This window comes from Gambusia affinis, linkage group LG07, assembly GCF_019740435.1.
Source record: "Gambusia affinis linkage group LG07, SWU_Gaff_1.0, whole genome shotgun sequence".
NCBI lineage: Eukaryota > Metazoa > Chordata > Actinopteri > Cyprinodontiformes > Poeciliidae > Gambusia > Gambusia affinis.
In genome coordinates, this window is record NC_057874.1 from 10,989,563 (window position 1) to 11,004,729 (window position 15,167).

General features: G+C 37.8%; 1 protein-coding gene across 1 annotated transcript; it reads left to right on the forward strand.

The window, feature by feature from the left end:
* The first annotated feature begins 3,798 nt into the window (after positions 1 to 3,798).
* LOC122834634 (pollen-specific leucine-rich repeat extensin-like protein 1) lies at positions 3,799 to 15,062 on the forward strand. Its single transcript, XM_044123233.1, has 5 exons — positions 3,799 to 4,063; positions 7,502 to 7,596; positions 12,208 to 12,298; positions 12,666 to 14,697; positions 14,795 to 15,062. The coding sequence occupies exons 1-5, from the start codon at positions 3,988 to 3,990 to the stop codon at positions 14,889 to 14,891; spliced, it is 2,391 nt and encodes a 796-aa protein (XP_043979168.1). The 5' UTR covers positions 3,799 to 3,987; the 3' UTR covers positions 14,892 to 15,062.
* Positions 15,063 to 15,167: the final 105 nt, after the last annotated feature.

The following is a 15,167-nucleotide window of genomic DNA, read 5'->3' on the forward strand; positions in this document are numbered from 1 at the left end:
CTCACGCTTTCGACCCTGCGGCTTATACAACGATGCGGCTTATTTATGAATTTTTTCTAACGGCCATTAGGGGTGTTTTTATGGTTTCATTTCTATTTTCATCCTGCATCTCATCATGATGGAATGCAAAAATATCTTGTTTCCTCATTTCATTTTTACACTACTGCCTGCCGCAGGTTTTAGTAAAACCCTGTGGGATCTTTGTATTAATCTCATGTACTTTGAGCTTGTTGATCTTACTGTTTTTGTCATAATACTAACTCAAGATATATATATGTATATATATATATATATATATATATATATATATATATATATATATATATATATATATATATATATATATATATATATATATATATATATATATATATATACAAAGTCCAATCAAAGGGACTTTATATGTTTTTTGCAAATTTGTTAAGTGTCACTATGTTGTGAAAGTATAACTTGAGACAAATAATCTCTGAAAAGATTGAGCTCCTTCACCTCTTCCCTGAGCTATTTTTGCTGTCTGAAGAAATCCACCTCTCCTGACCAAAAACAACCAATAAGAGTCAGAAGGAGGGTCTCAGCGCTGCCAATCACACCTGTGTACACGCTACTAAATGTGCAAATGGCAAAGAAACAGCTTAGTGTTTCAGAAAAACTGTTTATCTGCCTTCATCAGAGACTATGCGAACTAGTTTGAGCATTCTTAACAGGCTATGTTGTCGTGAACCGGATATAATATAGCAGAGCAAAAAGAGGAGGGTGTAAGCAGCAGGTACACGAGGATGATCGACAGTGAAAAGCTCCTCCTTCTGGCTCTGACTGGTTGTTTCTGACAGCGCAGCATATTTGTTCAGATGACGGCAGGTCAATAAGGAGAAAGAAGAGGAACTCCATTTTTATCCCAGGTTATCTGTCCCATATTTTTCTGTCACAACATAGTGACAATTTTAACAAATCTGTAAAAAACATATTTTTTTTAATAAAAGTTATACCGCAACTCTAAATGTTGTTGACATTGTTATGCTCGTATTCAGATTTGGTCGGGTATAACTTGAACGACTGCAGGAGCAGATGGCTGAAAGGAACACTGCCATATTTAAATAAAACAGAAATGTTTATTTACTTTGTCAAACTGCTTTAAAAGATTATGGGAAAATAATATGAGACATTTACAAAAAAATAAAAATTCAAGAGGTAAAAGGCAAGCAGATGAGTCAGTAGAAATTAAAATGCCAGCGTCTTCTGCCATGAAAAGCAGGTGCACTAGCAATGCCTGTAGAAAATTACTTGAATTTTATTCCACACAGCACAAATGATTCCCACGAAGCACTGAGAAACTGGATGGACCAGTGGGGTTTGTCTGCGGGACAGCTATGCTCAGGTGTGACGGAGGAACTTGAAAGACAAACTGTGGCTGTAAAGACCAAAGAGGACACCATGGATACTCCATCAAACCTCGCTGTTGTGTCATACAAAGAACTGCATATGACAACTTCATCACTCATGCAGTTCTTAGAGACAAGAGTAAATATGCTCGAAGGCTTTTTACTTTATGATATAGCAAAATAACCAGACAGAATGAAAAATTATATGGATATCCAATCCTTGCAAAAACTGCACAAGTCACTCTTGTTTTCAGTTTTGCTTTTGTGGAAAGTGGTGCAGTCGAACTGTCCTTTAAATCAAGAAAGCTGATTTAAATTAAGGTTTTATTGGATAAAATATCTGCAATTGATGTTATTCACAGTCATATGGAGCCTCAATAGGCACCTAAATTCATCATGTCATCTCTCTCTGACCAGACTTTTAATGTTATTGGTAAATCAGGTTATGTTAAAAATGAAAGGAAGCTTCAATAGTTTTTTTTTTTTTTATTATTATTAGTTGAACCAAAATTCAAAACCAACGTCAGATTTTCATTGTTCAATTTTAAGTATTTTATTATTATTTCTTTTGACAGTTTCAAGTTATTTCAGTGACCATTGTTTTTTTGTTTTTCTTTTTCGGTCATTAATGTGAGAGGTGCCAACTATTTTGTCCATGTGTTAACAAAACCATGACATTTAGAAGCAAACCAGAAGGTCAGCAGAATAAATGAAACGGAGAAGAGCAGAAAACTGATTGTCTCGTTCTTGAAAAATAATTGTGTTTACTTTCTCAACTGTAACACTCAAATGTTTGGGAACAATACAGTTCTATCTTTCCAAACACTTTAAAGCGACTTGTGTTTTAAACCATAACCGCTAATGCCTTTCTGAAATCTGCTGTGGGATCCCTCATGGCTCTCCATTAGGCCAGTTCTGCTCTCGGTTTTGCATAATCTTTACATATATTTTCTTATCTGATTAGTGGTTTTTTTTTATTGTGTTGGGACCAATGCTGTCCAGTTGTGCTAAAAAGGCAATTATTTTAAATGTTTTTGTTTATTCACATCTGCTGCCTTTTGTACATCAAAAATATTCCAACATTTCTTCCATCATTTTCCTTTTGTTTTGAATATATTTAGCTGTAAGTAATGGCAAGAGCAAAGACCAAAAAAACAAACAAAACCACAACTTTTTTTTGTCACAAATTAAAAATGTTGCTAAAGGGGGGTGCTGTGGTGGCATAGGTGATAGCGCGCCACATTTGGAGGCCGTCGCGGGTTCGATTCCCAGACCCGGCTAACGTTTGCCGCATTTCTTCCCCCCGTCTCCTTCCCCCTTTCCTGTCAGCCTACTGTCATATAAGGGACACTAGAGCCCACAAAATGTTGCTAAAGGAAAACAAAGACTTTGAAAAGTAAAAATTGTGTGTGTGATCTGTGGGTGACTTATATTCTGGACAGGGTTCTGGTTCATCACAAAGCCAACATTCATGCTCACCTGAGGTGAACTTTGAAGGCTTTGGTTGTGCGGTATGGGTGTGCTTCTTTTCAGCAGGGAGCTAACTAAAGGATAACACTGGAATAAAACCTGTTAGAGAGAGTATAAGACTTCACTGTGGTGAAACTCAGCTTCAAACATGACTATGACCCTAAGCACATTTACTCCAAGCCAAATGGCCCAGTCAAAGCTCAGAAGTAAATCCAATTGAGAACCTGTGGCAAGGCTTAACAATGTAAGCTCACAGGCCCTGTCTTCCTAGTCAAATTTTGCAAATATGCTTTATCAGATGTGAGAGGTTGGTAGAAGCTTGAACAGTGGAGAACTGATTCCAGATGCCACACTTTTCAGATTCTTATTCACAACAAGCCAGGTGTTCTTGCTCCCCTGCAGCCCTAATTTGTCTATGATATAAAATCTAAATAAAACGCAAGGTAGGGCGCAATAAGTAGGACAGAATGATAAACATCACACCCATCAGTAAGTTGTAAAGTTCAGTTGTTTACTCCAGTGGAGTTTACTCAACACTCAAGATAAGAGTGAACGTTTCAGATAATTTCCTTCTATGTTGTTGATAAGCAAAAACAAGTTCATATTTTAAGTTTTTTATTTCAAGTCGACGTTGAACGGCGTGCCGTTTTCCCGGACATGCCTATAGGAGGCAAATCAAATCCATATTTCCCTTCCTGTCTGGTGCTGCCAGGCTCTGCTTTGAGCTGAATATTTTTCACTGACTCATTTCACTGCAATCAAAGCTGCGGCGGAGAGCGGCTTTACAGCGGGCCATTCAATCCGCAGGTGAGGTTTGTGCTGGAATGCGGCTGAAAAGGGAGAGTCGGTGCCTCACCTGTCGCTGCTTGGAGCCTACAGAAACAGGGAGGTGCTCCGAAAAAGGGACAGGAGGCGGAGTTTGCTCCATTTTATCTGGCTGTCCTGAAAAGTTTGCTAGAAACAGGCATACCTGAGGCAGAGTCATTCCTGCTGCACCTGCTGACAGCTTTGACTTTGCTTTAGCTCGGATTTACTTCAACATGACCAAGTGATCCCACCAGAGGGTTGATTAAAAAAAAAACAAAAACAAAAAAAACAGCTTTTTTCTGCCTGCGTATTAAATCAGTCGACGTCGACAATGAAGAAGGGGCTGCATTTTTTGGGTCGGAAGAACCAATCTCTTTATGACACCAACTTTAAAATTCCAGACAGGGGTGAGTAAAAAAGGAAACAAGTTTACTCTCATGATCCACTTACTGAAGGTTAAAACGGCCTTTGGACTTGATGTTGACATGGAACAGTTTCTGTTCACTAAAGTCACATTTTATAGCAGCTTATAAGACCTGAATGCGAGTCTTGAAGGACAGATATCACCATTTTGTGTACAAATACTTTTTCAGCAATGTTAAAGTTAAATTCATAAAATCAGGCTGAATTTGCTTCCCAGCTTCGAACCTGACCTGAGTTCTTTACCAAAATTCAACAATTCAAGATTATGGACCTTAATGGCTCAAATTGTTTTTTTTTTTTTTTTTTAAACAATTGTCATACATTTTGAAATAACAAAAGTGAAAGAAGTAGGCTACTGAATTTCTTAAGTTTGTTACCGTAGTTTAAATATCTACTGCTAAACACTTTATCAGTGAACATAACTGCTATAATATATAAAAACACACACCACAGATGAACGCGTGTGCGTGTGTATGCGTGTGTGTCGAACCCTATAAAACCAAAAGTATTGTTTGTGATCCATTTTGATAACTGAGATGCATCTACCTTTATCTTTAAGTGAGTACAACAACAACAACAACAACAACAACAACAACAACAACAACAACAACAAAACAACTAAAATAAGTTGCTGTATATTTGTTAATTCATGCAAAAAAAAAATTATTGGAGGAAATTTTAAAATAGTTATAAATATATAGTAATCTAATGAATATTTGAAAACTTTTTTGCCAATTACTTGACTGCACCAACTAACATTAAAACTGCATTTCAGAAAATGTTGCATAAACTTTTTGATAAAAATGTAATGTTTGGAGTTTCCTTAACAAATACAGTTGCTCCAAGTGAATGTGTTGCTAAATTAGTTTTGCACATTCATTTATTAAACAAAATGCAAGTTCCATGGAAGAAATAGATAATCTACCAACCATTGTATAAAATTTTGTAGACCTCTATCAAAACTGGTAATTTTCTAAAAAAAATAAAAGAAAAATTGTTTCAACTAAACATGTTGCTAAGTATGGAAAACCCAGAGGAAAATGTGTAACAGTTTTAAAAATGGTGAAACGTATTGACAAAATCAGGTGATGTTTAAAAAGGGTTTTGTTAAAAGAAATAAAAAAATCAAGTACATTTTCTTGGAACAGAAGATCTCATTATTATTCCAGTTATTACATTTTCATTGCAGGGAAAATGTTAAAGAAAAAAATGATAAAAATCTTTTGGATGACTTCTAATCAGACGTTCAATATCTCCCAAATGTCCCCAAATCTTGACTGGGACTTAACTCAATTTATTTTTCCAGATTATCCCTGCCGCCCCGTCAGTTCCTGACACCCTGGGAAACTAGCCATAGTCACTTATACAAAAAAGTGCTAATGCTTCCTCTAGATTTGACATATTCCTTTGAAAGTTACCATAGATGAAGTCTGTGGGCTAATTAAGGACTTTTATCTGGAATAAACAAAAAAAAAAAAAACAAATTAGTCAATCTTAAATAGCCAGTAATAAAATATTTCCATCTCCAGTTTTCCTCATGCTTGCTTCTAGTATCTGCTGATACTTAATTAGATCCATAAATGCCACTACCTTGTAAAATGTGTCCTTCATTTCTGACTGCAGCCGCCTCTTCCTTTGCACTGAGGAGCTAAAACTGCACATTTTCATGCTAGACATACCTGTGCTTGATGTAATCTAAGGGCTTACTTGTGAATTCAATAGTTTTTCTTTTTTGTGTGTACTACTCAAGTGTAAACTTCCAAAATCTTAGGTAAGAATTACAGGAAAGGTTTTCTTCATAAATCTCTTGGATTAAAGTATCATCGGTGGAGGTGTGGTAGCTCAACACAATAGATGTTTCTTGACTCTATCTTTGTGCCTTCTAGAGGTATGGAGTGGTTATGATTTGGCTTCTTCAACCAAGCAGTTTTATCAGAATGTTTGCTTGACCTCTCAAACTCACTTTGAAGTTTAATAAAATCTAACTTTTTCAGTCAACAGACACTTTCTGCCCTGTAATACATCATTTGCCTGCAGGAGGGTAGGTAGTTAATCTAATTTTCAGAGGTCACTGCTAAAATAAAAATTTAAACAATAACGTGCTAAACTTGTCCTCGATAACTCTCAACCCACTTAAAAACAGGTTAAGCCGCATTTGATCTTATGGAGTTCAGTACTGCTAAAGATAAGTTGAAACAGCTGTTTAAAACTTTTGCATGAAACAAGGAACATTTTAATTTGCATCACTAACATCATTGACTTGGATTTGAGAACAATCGACAATGAAATGAACAGTTTCTAAGAAAAACAACAAGTACGTGCTCACAGTTTCATACCAAGTGAAATCCAAACTAGTGCTTATGAAATGTTGTTGGATCAAGTGTGAGTATCTTGATTCAGCCTCTGAGAACAGGAAGCACAACATGAATTGCTATGCAAAAGGTGCAACACGAGCGAGAGAACTTTTGTCTATTTAAATCAGGATGGGGCACAATAGGGAAACTAATCATTTGGTTAGACTGGTTTAACACCACAGTGTTTTCATTCCACAGCTGTTCTCACATTCCTCACTGACTTTATCATATTCTTTGGTATTAATCAGAAGAAAAATCACCAGGATGTTGTGCTTATTGTGTCCCGGAGCAGAGGGAAATGTGAGAAGAGACATGGCTCTTTTCTGTGCTTGTAATGTCTTTAGTTGATGGTTGTTTGCTGAAAGTGTTCCAGCAGAGAGAGTGGAAAGGACGTACAGGATAAATGCCTTTCGGTGACAAGGATCTGTCATCGGTCACTTATTGGGCAAACAATGTGACAAGGAAATGTTTCAGCGTTTTTGTCTGCAGCATTCTCACTGTTTACATTTTATTTCTTGAAGAATGCTCTGTGTGAGTACCAATACACCTGAAGACCTTTTCTTTCTTTTTTTTTTTTTTGTTCCTGGTTTTACATTTCACTGCTGCCATCGCTCAAACTCTAGCCCAAGTGCTGCAGTGTTTGCTGTGCAAACATTGGGGAAAACAACTTAGTGATGCAAATCGCGTTTAATCAGTTTCTTTGACATCAGTTTTTCTAACGTCTCACCACAAGCTGTGTCCCTTTCCATACGTTGTTGCTGAGCTTTCACTTAGCCATAGCGGCAGCATGTAATTTCAAGCAACAATCCGAGCTTTTTCTCTGTGTCGCTTATTATGTTCTCAAAGTAAAACGACACCTCAGATAGTTGAGTTGACTAATAGCCAATTATAGGTCACTTTGTTGCACATTGTTTCTCATCACCGTCATCTGCTACTCCCTCTTTTTCTTCTGTATGAGCAAATTATTTAGATTGAAGGTTTGAGCATGAGCAAATGTTATGTGTAAATTTCTTTGGATAGTTCCTAAAGTACAGTAATCTAACCAAAAATCTGTGTATGTCTCATCAGACAGTGTTCAGCTGGTGCTGGAGGAGTCAGAGTCTGCAATCTTCGAATCTGGGACTGCCAACGTGAGGGCCAGACCCACCGTTAAGCATCATGCTGTGAGTATTTAGGAAAGCTTCATTTCTTTGGATTAATGTTCCGTTTCTGAATCTAAAAAAGCCTCACACATCTGGTCAGTGTTTAGGTACATCTAGCTGGCCTTTGGAAGCTTGATTGCAAGACTGACAACAGTGGATTTAAATCATTTTTGGCAGATTTGACAAATTTTTAAACATTTCTTTCATGATTCCATCAGTTTACATTTAGATTTGTTCAGCAACGATCTTTCAGTAGAGCTGCAGAATGACTTTACTTGTTCATATTGCAAGTAGACGTGATAAGGATCATTCCTTATCTTGCTATGGAAGACATTATTTAGAATTGGTATTGAAATACATTACAGGTTAAAGCTGCAATATTAAAGATGCTAGTGGCATATTTTTATTTCACAAACAAATTTATTTAATTTAATAAAAACAGCTTGGTGCAAATTTTTGTATTCCACAAAATACAAGATTTTTTGAAATGACACAAAAGGGATATAAAAACATGCTTATCTGTTTGGAGTAGATTTGAATTTATTACATCACAGGAGACTTAAGAGTTGAACTGATTGAATGACTTTAGGAAATACAATGTTAATTTTGAGAGATGTTGACAGATTTTCTGTCATTGGATCTGATTTGCAAAGATTTCAGCAGTAAATGTTTGAGTCTGACTCTAATAATCCTCTAGTCATGATGGATGACAAAGAAAGCCGAAGCTGAAGCAAACAGGAACTGTAGCAGACTAATTTAATTACATTCCTGTTTGCATAGTTCCATCTGCTTCAGTGTGTGCATATGTCACGTCACAAAATGGGTAAATGTTTTTTGCTTCTGCTCACTTTCAATATTTGTGTGGTTTGCAAGATGTTGCACTGCTTCAACTTAACCAAACAACTTCTGTCTGTCTGTCAGGCTATTAGTGAGTCTATAAATATATTCATAGAAATTGATTGGTTATTCTATGCCTTGTGTGATGTCACCAGAGACAGGTTTGTGGACGTTTGTCTTATCAAGGGAAGAGTTGCTCTCCATTAAATAACTTTTACAACAAAATAGCAAAATAAACACAAAAACTGACATTCTCTCCTGTTAGTAACAAAGTACATATTTGGCTGATTTAAGCTTGACTAGTAGCTTCAATTATGATTTGGAATAAAATAAATATTTAATAATTGAGTTAACTGAAAAACAAAAAGGTAGATGAACTCATGAAATTTATTAAATTTGCCTTATATCCCGTTTCATTGATATAAAGTTACTAATTGGTTGTCAGATTGTACTTTAAAATGCTGAGTAGTTAATAATATTGTGTAATGAAAAAAAATACTAAAAAGTTGTCTGACTTGGCAACATTATAATGTAACTACAGGATCTCTACGGGTTTCTTTTGTTTATTGTTATTGTTTAGCAAGTTTAGCCGTCCCATCATATTGTAGCGCAGGACCGACTCACCGCTTATGCACAAGAGTGCATATTTTTAGCAATCCTGGAGACATTAATCTGAATTTACGTGTACATTAGCGACACATATGACTAACAGGCCTCCTATTATCTCGTCATGGAGCAAATGAAGAACTCATCTGCGCTCGGTTCACACACCTCGCCCTTTTGTTTGGGAGTGTTTCTCAGGCATGTGAACGTGGCACACCCTGCAGCACATGGGCAGGTCAGCTCTGAGCGCTGCGACAGCTGAAAGTGACTCATAGAGCGCCGAGCGAGGAGACTAAATCAAACTGGATCGGACACACCCTCCGATGACCAGACCACGCTTTATGCTCGTTGAAGATCGCCTGTGTGAGAGGGATTATTAGCAAAGAGAGAGTAATGCAGGGTGTGATATTAAGATGTAAAACGTCTTTGACAGCATTGGTAGATGGATTAATTTTCACATGCAGACGGCTTATAGACCAATGAGCTGAAAAAAAAGAAGACCCATTCAAAAAAACTTTATAAAATTGTCTAATTTTTGCATTTTATTACATTTAAAATTGAAAATCAACAAATATTCCCTCTAAAGCATAATTTAAAAAGTTGATTAATAATGTTATTCATTAAATGTATTTTTTTTAAATATAAAGCAAAAAATAAAAAATCTAAGCTTAGTTGTAATTTCAAAGTGCTTTGCTCTACAGAATGTTTTTGCTCTTTCACTTTTCAATATGAGTGAAACAAGATGATATTAATTGGTTATTTAATCTTTCTGCTCAGATTTCTACAATTTTTTCATTGTAAATTTAAAACACTGCTACCTTAGTGAGAGTAAGTATCTCACTAATTCAGCATCTTTAATGGATAAAAATGACAGACTGCTTTACAAAAAGAAAGCATGTGACTCAAAATGTAATGAATAAGAAAAACTAAATGACATTGATAATCAAAAACTAAGGCAGCAATTTATAATAGCACTTCAAATAAAGTACATCTGAATTAAAATGTCTAGTTGCTTTTTAAATATTTCAAAAGTCTCAAGGTAAAGTAAAAACAAAGGAAAGCTCATTCCACAGCTGAGCTGCAAACGTCTGAAAAAAAAGAAAAAGATCTCATCGAGTGTTGCTGCTGCTTTGTTGGGACCAAGAGAAGATTTTTTCCTTGAGGACCAGAGAGCTCAAGTTGGAGTTTTTAACTTTAATGATTGTGTAATATACTGTGAAGACCAGAACTACTCATACCCCCTGATGTTACTGTCATCATTTTAGCAATATTTTTATACTGGGTGTCTCCCATACAGGAATAAAGCCATCTAAAAGATGTTTCAATTTTGAAAGATATGGTTGTTTTATTATTATTATTTACACTTCATTTAAAATATAGCATGTAAAAAAAATCAGGGAAAGCATTTATTTGCATTCCAGTAATCAAATCCATCTTGTATTTGCTGACCAGATTTTTGCATGTTTCCTCTGGTATTTTAATATTTTATCTTCAGCTCCAAATGTTTGAGGTTGCAAGCGCTCCTTTCCATCACTTTAATCTTTAACTCTCAGATTCAAACTGGGACTCTTTTTAAGCCATTCCAAAGCTTGCAGTTTGAGGAAACGTGGCTCAAATAAATAAAACAATCCCTTGAACTTAAATCTGCCAGGTTTGCAAATCATTTTAGGTTTTTTCCTAAGAAGGAGAAGGACCATAAAAAAGCCTTGAAAGTTAGAGAGGGCTTTAAAATATATTCTAAAATAAGTGGGCAGTCTATTCAAACACATTCAAACAGTAATTATGTCGTTTGCTCAAGTTTTTGAGGTAATGAGAAAGACTCTGGAGTTTTTTTTTGTTGACGCATGATGTGAAACATGCATTACAGTGATCAAGAAGAAAGAAAAATTAAGCATGACTAACGACCTCAAATCCTGCAATGACATCAACCTTCTGGGTTGCATAATTTTTTTTCCCAATGGAAATACTGTTCAGCAGGCTGAAAGACTGCTGAACAGGGGGCCCGGGGCAATCAGCATGTTACTCATGTTTTACGTTTATCACTCTGGCACTTTCTCTGGCATTTAGTTGCATATTGATTATTATAGGTAGATTATTGTTTCCCAAATTCAGCTTTCCACCAATTGGAAAGCTGAATTTATTGGCAGGACTTGGTATTTTAGGATGGATACTTAAGTGCTCGTATTTTTGCAATTAAAAAAATTTCCAAAGCTCTAAATTTGTCATTCTTATTTGTTGCCATATTTCACTTATCTAACAATGAGGCCGCAACATATGGGAGATTTTTGTCAATGCAAATACCCATTTGTGTCTTTAAGCAGTATAACATAAAACAAAAAATGTTTGCAGCTTTGAAACTTTAACTGTTTAAGACGTTGGTAAAGGGATAACCAAACCAAACCTATTCACATCTAATCCATACAAGCAAAACTTCCTATAAAATGTTTTTGCAACGAGAGATGATTTTGCAATCTGCAAGGAGATGACTTTCACCGAGACTCGGTAAAAAAAACACATGCCAAGTGATGCTGGAGTGATTTACAGCATTAGATCTTGAGGATCTCTATTGTGTCAACACAGTCTGTGTTTGTTTTTGGTGGTTTTGGTTCCGTGATGTGACCATTGCCCCACTCTGCATCAGTTTTTTCACCTCACTCATACACACAGACACAAACACACATGTATTTGTGAGTTTCCTAACCAGGCATTCTTTGACAACAGGCAGGGTTATGAATTATAGGTGGATCCTCTGATTCAGCCAATGTTCCTCATGAGCAAAGAATGCGAAACTATGGCGTTCCACCTATGATTACGTTATGACAATCCTGTAAGAAAAGGCCATGCATTTTTGCACTAGGGAGTTCAAAATTCCCCACATAAAATGCAAAACAGACATTTGTTGGATGCCAGGCAATGTGTGAAAGCTCATAAAAATCACATGGTTGACAATTTTATGGTGCTTATGCCATTAATGCATCATATTTTAACTGCTGCAACACTCATGCCATGTAATAGTTAAAAACCGGTTTGTTCACCTTTAACAATGAAGACTTCCCAGCAAACAAGTAAAGAAAAATTTGCCTGCAGAACAGAATGTACAGTTTCTACACTTAAGGCTTCTGTTTTTGTGCAGTGTCTGCTTCTTATGACAGTAAGTTCAATAATCTTGTGATTGGATTTTTTTCTTTGCAGTTCTCGTTTGAAACCTTCCAAGGACTTGCTGTCCCAACTCCGAAAGTCCCTGAACTTCCCCCTGCCAATGGCCCAATAGTCAATCGGACAGGTGAGCATTTAAATAATACCTTCTACGTACTTAAGGTTTAAACTACCAAAGTAAATAGTGCCCTTTTTTAATCATTGTTATACCAGGTTAATTTGTGGCTCCTTTACTTAGACTCAGGTGATGGATCACAGGGATAAGAATAAAGGAAACATCCATGTCATGTAAATGTTTGTCCAGGCAGTTGCTCAACACCTCTCTTGAAAAAGTCCAAACGATCATAAAAGATGGGGAGCAAATTTACACAATGGGAGTGTTTTTCTACCTTTCAGATTATTTTACGGTTCAGAAATGTTAAATAAAATTTACATTTTCAGCATGCCAATGTAAAATGTTCAGCTTCTTTGCTCTTATTTCTTGTCTTTTACAGGCGCTGGAGATCCTTCCTCCACTGGATCTGTTGTGTCCGTGCCAGGCCACATTGAAGAGAAGATCTTTGTTCCTCCTCCTCCTCCTTCAGCGGCCCCTCCACCTCCTCCCGTGAATTTCATCCCTCCTCCACCAGACTTCCTGGGGGACCTAAACAGCTTAGATCCTGTGGCCCTCCAGGCTCCATCCATGCCTGCTCCAAAACCACCATCTATGGTGGAGGAGGATTTGTCCCTTTTGAAACCACCACCAATGGCACCTCCAAAACCTCCATCTACCTGTTCTTCTGGATCTGGGTCAGCAGCACCTGTCTCTGTTCCACCACCAACCCAAGTGCCAGAATGTCCAAAATTTGCCCCTCCGCAACCACCTACTGAAAAGCACCAGAAGAGTCATAAGGTCCCACCTCCAAAACCTATCAGATCGTCTTCGGTGTCCACTGCTGAGCCCCCAGCACAGCCTCCCCAAGTGCCCACCTCCACATTGTCCACCTTCACTTCCCAGAACAAAGCAAAGGTGATTGATCCTCCAAAGCACACAGTGCTGTGGAATGGGAAGGATAATCAGACGGCAACACAGCAGCAGATGTTAGTCTTGCAAGAATCAGGGTCAGCTAACTCTGCTCCTGCTGTGATGAAGATGGATGGAAAAGCCCCTCAAACTCCTCAGCTACCTAAACCAGAGCCCAAACCTGTACAACACAAGGGGGCTTTAGAAATTAAAAAACCTGAATTACCTGAAGTTCCCAAAGAACCTAAAATAGAGGCAAAGACAGAGATTAAAGCAAAGTCTCCAACAGAGTCTAAAGCAGACATTGTTCCAGCTCAGTCAGAGATAACTAAAGCCCTCCAGCCTCTACCATTGCATAGAACGACTAATGTCCAGATCAATTCAGAGTCCAAGAGCATACTGGAAGTCTCTCCAGGTCAAAGCCGCAGTTTCAGCCCTCTGTTGGATTGTAAACTGGACAGCCTGAAGGCTAATGAACCCAAACACAATTCAACCTCACCGTTCGCTCTACTGAAGGCAGCTAAGGAAAGAGAGAAAAATAAAAACACTCAATCTTTGTCCCGTGAAAGCAGCACCAGGAGAAATGAACCAACAAGTCCTAATTCCTTCATACCAAGATCAACGTCTTCAGTTCTACCAAGTCAAAATAGACTACAGGAGAATGCAACTCTTAGGCCTGCAGAAACTAAAACAGTGATTCAGGCTACAGAAACACCCATGGGTTCGACTGCACTGGCCAAAGATCAGAAACTCTCAACTGATCCAGTTTTGAGTAAATTCACATCACTTTCAGCTCCAGCTGTAAGCAACCTGACTGAGCAGAAGCAAAGAGCAGAAGAAAAGCAATTCAAATCTCATGATGTACAGAATGATACTCCTAAACAGGATATGAATTTGCCATTGCTGCCCCCACCACCAGAGTTTGGTGACTTTGATAAAATACCAGAGCAACCCCCCTCCTTTTGTCCACCCAATCCTCCCACAATAAAAGCACCGACACCACCTAAAGCTTCGGCTCAAGCGCCGCCTCCCACCCCAGCTCCAGCTCCAGCTCAAGTGACAGCTCAGACCCCAACTCAAGCTTCTGCCCCAACTCAAGCTCCAGCACCAACACCAGCTAAAGCCCCAGCCAAAGCTCAAGCTCCAGCTCCTTCACCGCCAAAGCTCCCACCTTCTGACATACAAGTCAAACCAAAGCCACCAGTCCAGACTAAATCCAATCCAGCCCCTACTCAAGTACCATCCAATCTTTCACAAAACCAGGCCACCCTCCTTAGTATTTTACAGAAAAAGATGTTGGTAATGGACCAAAAAATGGCCCCAGTTAATGACTCGGAGCACAATTCTGATGACTGGAGTACTGGCTTTTCTGACGAAGACAACAAGGTGCCAGCAGTGCCACAACCTAAACAGGGGACCATAAACCCACCTACCCCCGCCAACAAAGCAGCATCTTTTAACATGAAAGAATTGGAGACCAAAGTTAACAAATACCAGAGTACACAAGTGAAGAGTCCCACCAAGTGAGTACATCAGGGCTACCTAGAGGGAGATCATATCTTTGTGAGCAAATCCAGCCTTTAATCACTGCAACCACTCATTATGTTTTCTTCTCCACAGAAATGGGATACGTTCAAGGCACCAGTATGGGATGACTTTCACCATCAGGCCAGGAACTAAACAGCCCATAACTCTTGCTAGTAAAGGGGATTCCTAAAGGTCTTTGAATGTAGAACAAACCTGCTGTCTACAAAATAACATATGCCAAGCCCCTAACATGGATATTTTGTGAGATTTCTTCCTGTGTCTGCAACACCTGATACTGCACAAACTGAGTTTCGGTGAAAATAATAATAATAAAAAAATTCATTAAAAAACCTAAAAAAAACCCCCAAAAAAACTGACACCAAAAGTGCCCTCTGAACATGCCCATCCTGACTAATTATGTCAGAAATCTCACCAACAATTGAGCAGTTTTTCTGGGTTTTTGTAC

What these genes read in the sequence shown, in the direction of transcription:
- LOC122834634 (XM_044123233.1), top strand. Translation starts at nt 3,988, where the DNA reads ATGAAGAAGGGGCTGCATTTTTTGGGTCGGAAGAACCAATCTCTTTAT. An exon ending in CTTTAAAATTCCAGACAGGG is followed by an intron (nt 4,064 to 7,501) that starts GTGAGTAAAAAA and finishes ATGTCTCATCAG; the next exon opens with ACAGTGTTCAGCTGGTGCTG. An exon ending in CCCAATAGTCAATCGGACAG is followed by an intron (nt 12,299 to 12,665) that starts GTGAGCATTTAA and finishes TGTCTTTTACAG; the next exon opens with GCGCTGGAGATCCTTCCTCC.